The 6691-nt window shown below is 40.0% G+C and overlaps 1 protein-coding gene across 1 annotated transcript in view; it reads right to left on the reverse strand.

Annotated features, from left to right (window-relative positions):
* Positions 1 to 3094: 3094 nt before the first annotated feature.
* Positions 3095 to 6691, reverse strand: part of LOC106875560 (protein FAM136A) — a 26383-nt gene continuing 22786 nt past the window's right edge. Inside the window, exon 4 of the mRNA XM_052976581.1 lies at positions 3095 to 4842. Within this exon, the coding sequence (XP_052832541.1) occupies positions 4651 to 4842 (192 nt within the window). The 3' untranslated portion in view covers positions 3095 to 4650. The remainder of the gene's footprint in view (positions 4843 to 6691) is intronic.

Raw genomic sequence — 6691 nt, forward strand, 5'->3', positions numbered from 1 at the left:
ATATATATATATACTTTGTGTGTGTGGCGCTTGTTATGTCTGTGCATGTGTGTGTGTGTGTGTGTGTATTCTTCAAGTTTGGAATTTCCCTGCTTCCTCTTTTAGTCCTCTTACACCGTTTCCTGCTGCCTCCTCCCCTTCTCTCCACTTCATTCTTTTAGTTTCATCATTGGTATTTTTATCATCACCGCTACTCACCAATCCTCTCCCTCCCCCCGTTGCTCTAACCACCACCACCACCAACATCATCATCAGTGGTAGCAACGCCAGCATCCCCATCACTCTTTCCAGCTTTTGAACACCAATGACTCCTCCACCATTGCCAACACCACCTCTCCCTCTGCCACAACCCACCCTACCCCTTCCCACCAATGCGGAGATCCCTTCTGACCTTTATATGTCTGTCTTTCTAGCTTCTACTTTTTCTCTTTTTATTCCTTATTTCTTTCAGCCATTGGACTGTGGCCATGCTAGAGCACTGCCTCGAAAGGTCTTGTCAAACAAATGATCCTTATTCTATTAGTCTTTCAGCTGTGAGGTTACGCAGTCTCCCTTGGTTCACTGCAGAAATGTTGCTTATCATTGTAGGGCCCTGCCCAAGGATTTATGACAGATGAACTGTAGACAGGAACTTCACTGCAGACCAGCTCCCTAGCTAGTCCGCAGCAAAGTGCCATTTCACCAAAAAGCCAAGTAACGACACACACAGGCAGAGTAATTAAAACGCCTTCCCCGTTCCCGTGACAGTCAACAGTTCTGGTGGGGAGCTATAAGTAGGACACTGTGCAAGGATTTATGACAGACAAACTGCAGACAGGAACTAGGGAACTGGTCCACACCGAAGTCGACTTCCAGTAAAGCAGGTTTCTGTTTTGAATGCTTTATTATTAGTAACAATGGTTATATTTGGTGAACTGATGCTCAATCAGTCTCCATAGTCAACCATATTTGATCATTCAGTTGCAGCTCAGTCGCATTTCATGTAGGCTAATTTTTTTGATGCATTTAACAACAGAGAAAAACATGTCTTAAACACTGGCAAAATATAGCATTTTGCTATTGATTGTTCAACATGATTGATAAAAATGCTGTGTCAGTCATCACCAGCCACCATACGGGACCTGTGCTTAAAGACGGTATCCTCAATTTGCCATCAAAGTCAAGGTTGTTAATTTTCAGATTTATTGATTTGTCGGTGTCGATGTCTTTTCTTTGTTTTCATCATTGCTGCAAGTCTGTTCATGAATATGAAATAAAAAAATCATAAAAACTGAAAAGTGTGAAGCCTTCCTTTCAACTTCCTACAACTGATAATGATCAATAAACACAAATTATCCTCAGCCATTGCTATGGTGACATCGTTATGTGATAGTAATATAAGACACTGGACAAAATGAGTGTCAAAAGCGTTTTCTCTTCGCATGTTGTATGTAGGGCAAATCAGTTTGATTGAGTTCTTGTCTCTCTCCATCGTTTACCCAGAGAAATGCTCATATAAATTCAGTATAACACACCACTTACCTGTGGTCTCCATTTATGGCGAAGCGTTCTAGACCAGGGGACCCCCGGCCACCAGCTGTCGGTCATTTAGTATTGGGTTGCACAGAAAGAATAGATTTAAAAAATTTATTTCCCTTTTTATTGATTATTTCAATTGGTGTTTTTGCATTATGTGTGTTGTCATCGATAGTAGCAGCAGCTGTCCATTGTCAGTGTTGACTGTTCTGTTGAAAAGAAACCATCTCAGATGGTGAGTCAGACAGTTGACTTTGCTCTCTCCAGGTCTCTTTGCCGATTGCTGTAGCAGCTTCCATGCAAGTTGGTACCCATTTGGCTGCCAAAACCTTCAAGCTGTTGGTCTCAGACTCTTCCACCTTGGTTATCTGCTGCTTCACTGCGTTTGTGGCATGGGAAACTAAGAGGTTGCTAGCATTTGTCTAAGGTGCTACTTACTCTCCTTTTATACATGTCTAAGGGGCAACTTACTCTCCTCTTTATAGATGCCAATGGCATGGATGTTGTGGAGAATATAATAATACTCTTTCATTTGTTTCAGTCATTTGACTGCGGCCATGCTGGAGTATTGCCTTAAAGGGTTTTTATTAGTCAAAGAAATCGGCCCCAGGACTTATTCTTTATAAGCCTAATACTTATTCTATTAATCTCTTTTGCCAAACCACTAAGTCACAGGAATGTAAACACACCTATACTGGTTCTCAAACGGTGGTGGTCGTGGTGGGGACAAACACATAAATATACTTTGAACGATGATGATGAGTACGATGCAAGAGAAAGACTTTCTTTTACCTGAGGACAGAGCTTAAATTCTGCCTGATTTCAAATTTTCAGGTGTGCTGCTGTGAAAGGGATGCATGGTTACCCAGCTAGGAGGTAAGGGCAAGGGGAGGAGGGAGAGAGTGATCAATAATGAGGGCAGAAACAGGTTCGGTGCTGTGGAGGAAAATATATTCTTTTCTACTCTAGGCACAAGGCCCAAAATTTCTGGGGAGGGGGGGGGGCAGTTGATTAGATCGACCAGTACACAACTGGTACTTAATTTATTGACTCCGAAAGGATGGAATGCAAAGTCGACCTTGGCGGAATTTGAACTCAGAACGTAAAGACAGATGAAATACTGCTAAGCATTTCGTCAGGTGTGCTAACGATTCTGTTAGCTCGCCACCTTGTAGAGGAAAATATATTAGAATATTTATCCCATGTGCAAGTTGAGTCCTGTGTGTGTGTGTATTATTTTATGTTTTTCTATACTAATATGGGTTGGACAAGAATGTTATTTGAAGCAAGATTTCTATGGTTCGATGCTCTTCCTGTCACCAACCCCTAACTTCTTTTTCAAATAAGGGATTAGAATATTTGAAAAAATATGTATTGATTCCCATCCCACACATTAAATATTTGTTTTTCTTTAGTGGACTTCATAACCCACATTACAAGCCAGGTAAAATGATACCTGATCTAGACAGCCAGGTAAAGTGATACCTGTTTAGGCAAAGCCCAGGTAAGTGAAGTAAAGAGATACAGAAAAAAAAAAAAAGCATTCTGTGCAGAAACAAAACAAAACAAAACACTTGAATTAGACTTTAAAATAATTTAATTTCTTTTTATATAATTTAAGAAATTATATTTATCGTTTACTTTTTTCAGCCAATGGACTGTGGCCATGCTGGAGCACCGCCTTGAAAAATTTCAGTCCAATGAATCAACCCCGGGAATTTTTTTTAAAGCCCGGTACTTATTCTATTGATCTCTTCTGCCAAACTTGCTAAGTCATGGGGATGGGAACACACCAACACCAATTGTCACATGGTGGTGGTGGGACAAACACAGACACACACATATATATAGATATATACACATGCACACACACATATATATACGACGGGCTTCTTTCAGTTTCCGTCTACCAAATCCACTCACAAGGCTTTGGTTAGCTCGAGGCTTTAGTAGAAGACATTTGCTAAAGGTGCCTCACAGTGGGACTGAACCTGGAACCATGTGGTTGGGAAGCAAGCTTCTTACCACAAAGCCACACCTGTGATAATGTTTTTTTGCTCCACTTCTGGTTCATTTTTTTCTTAATAATTTCTTGTATGTATTCCCACATTTTGTAAAACCTTTTGCAGAGCATTGTTGGAAAGCAAGAATGGATTCTGGAAAACAAAATTGAAATTTTGGTTTCAAATTTTGGCACAAGGCTGGCAAGTTTGGAGAAGGGTCAGTTGATTACATCGACCCCAGTAGTCAACTGGGACTTATTTTATCGAAAGGATGAAAGGCAAAGCCGCCCTTGGTGGAATTTGAACTCAGGACGTAGCGACAGACGAAATACCACTAAGCATTTCGCCAAGCTTATGATTCTACCAGCTCGCCACCTCGATAATAATAATAATAATAATGATAATAATAATCCTTTTTACCGGAGGCCCAAGGCCTCAAATTTGTGGGGAGGGGACTAGTTGATCACATCGACCCCAGTACGCAACTGGTACTTAATCTATCGACCCCAAAAGGATGAAAGGCAAAATTGACCTTGGCAGAATTTGAACTCAGAACGTAAAGACTGATGAAAAAGCCACTGAGCATTTTGTCTCTGTGTGCTAATGGTTCTGCAAGTTTGCCACTTTAGAAGAATTAAATTATTATCATCAAAACACATTTTACTTAGTGGAGGTTTGTGAAGTAAAAACTAGTCACATACCAGCAGTAAGAATTCTTACCGATTGTGAGAATTCCTTCTACGGGAATAAGTCCTTGCTGCTTCCACTTATTGCTGTCAAAGACTAGAAATGACAACAAACACAAAACGGTTCACTTTCACTTTATAAGAATTTTTATTATCTCTTAGTTAGAACTCTTGCAATTCCAGTTAGGATTCTTGTAATTCCAATTGCATTTCTCCACCAATATGCCTCATATCCGCTGCCCCATCCACCCAACCAACAAGAAAACCTCTGCAATGTTTCTCTTGATCAGGTGATACCTGCATATGTCCACGGGAGGGATGAGCACCAAAACCAACAAGGAAACATAAACAATGATTGCTATCATCCATCCGTCCATCCATCCATCCACTCACCCAATCCACCCGTTCATCCACCCAAACTCTGCTGTGACTTGAAGATCCATGTGCTACTTTGACTGCACTGCTATTGTCTCCCGTATGCGTTTCATAAGAGTTGGTATCAAATTAATATGAGTCTCTGAGCACTTCCGCACGCAAGTCTCGAGCTCTCCGCGATACTGGGTCATATCCGTGGAGGTAGGGTTCATCTTGTCACGAACTTGGTCTTTGCAGTCGAGGGCACAGCGCTGTAGACGATCCTGCAAAATAGACAGTGAGATTACTTTAGCCCTTTTGTTACCATATTTGTCAAAATATACTTTGTTTTAATTAATTTTGAAAATAATGAAGAATTGAGTAAAATAAATTTGTCATGAAGCTTCGAACACAAATTAACATAAAATTTTAATGTCAGGTTTTAATTTAGATCACTTTAACCCTTTTGTTACCATATCTGTCAAAATACATTATTTTTGTTACAATTAATTTTTAAAGTAATGAATTCAGTAAAATATCTTTTGTCATTTTAAAACTGGTGTTTGGAACCTAAATCAACATAAAATTTCAATAACAGGGTTTCATTGAGATCACTTCGAAACTTGGGATTTGTATCATTGATCCATGGGTTGTCCGAGACGGAGGTGATTGATATCAAAAGGATTAAGCAGGCACTGACCAAACAGGAAAATGGATTCATGAATGATTAAAAAAATTTTTTTTTTTTTATCAACGTGTTTGTAGCATGATACATGTAAGAGCATGTAAATGAATATAAGCCTTGAATTAATCATCCATATCTCTCGCTATATATATACACCCACACACACACGCACATACATACACCCATCCCCACACACAAATCTAACCTACATACCCAGATAAATAAGCATTGCATGTAACAGCATGTAGGTGTGTATTTGTGTGTGTGATCAACATCATTGTAGTTGTTGTTTTAACGTCCTCTTTTCCATGTTTGCAAGGCTTGGATGGGATTTGCTGAGGCATATATATTCTACAGACGGATGCCCATCCAGTCACCAACCTTCATCTGCTTCCAAGCAAGGTAATATTTCCACCATGAGCAGAACACGTTCTTGTAGAATGTTGGAAATCAATGACCCCGCTTGTATGACAATGACACTCATTTACAACTTTCATGCAGTGTCAAGACTAAGAGACATACACATCCATCCATCTGTTCTTTTTTGTCTCTCTCTCTCTCTCTGTCTATCTACAGCTCCATTTATCTATCTACCTATTGATGTATGTATGTATGTATGTATCTATCCAATTATCCCTCTCTCTATCTGCCTGTTTTTTTTGTCCCTCTCACTTTCTCTCTCTCTGTCCATCTATCCATTTCTGTCTGTTTTCTCTCTCTCTCTCTCTCTCTCTCCATCAGTTTATCTATCTATGTATCTGTTTATGTATATACAAGACGCATTTTAAGTGGCACTAACACCAGTGCTTTACACATGGCACCAACACGGTTACCTTTTATGTGGCACCAGCATGTAAAAAAAAAATGTCGCAAAAAAAACAAAAAAACTCAACGCAGCCCCTACATGCACAGTTGGGTCTTCCATTTGCTTTAAAACACTAAACATTTTTTCTTCCTGTTCTCTGCTGCTGCTGTAATTGGGCTGAGCCTCATGTGCTGTGTGTTTTTTTCATGTCATCAGATACAGTAAGGAGCTCTGTGTGTTCTGAGTAGAGACACAATTAGTCATGAGGCTAGTACAAGAGTGAAGCAGAAAAACCTGCCACATATATCAAAACGCCAATTAATATGGCACCAGTGAAGTTAAGAAGATGGTAATCCCGTCTTCATGCAACTAGAGTTTCGCTGTTCATTCTGCTTTAGAGTTACCGTTATGCTTTGAATCAGTGCCTGCTGTGTGTTTGGTGTTGTAGCATCAAGAATGGTAAATTTGTTGTGCTGCACTCCTCTCTAGTGATTCCATATAGACATTTGGCCATTTTCGAGTAAAGGACGTATAAGGAGAGGGAAAGGGGGAAGCGATGGGGGGGGGAAACCAGATGGAACATAGATGCATGTAAAAATAGCAACCATTTCCTATGCAGTAGGTTGTGTGTGTGTGTGTGTGT

The sequence above is a fragment of the Octopus bimaculoides genome, chromosome 25 (genome assembly GCF_001194135.2).
Source record: "Octopus bimaculoides isolate UCB-OBI-ISO-001 chromosome 25, ASM119413v2, whole genome shotgun sequence".
Taxonomy (NCBI): domain Eukaryota; kingdom Metazoa; phylum Mollusca; class Cephalopoda; order Octopoda; family Octopodidae; genus Octopus; species Octopus bimaculoides.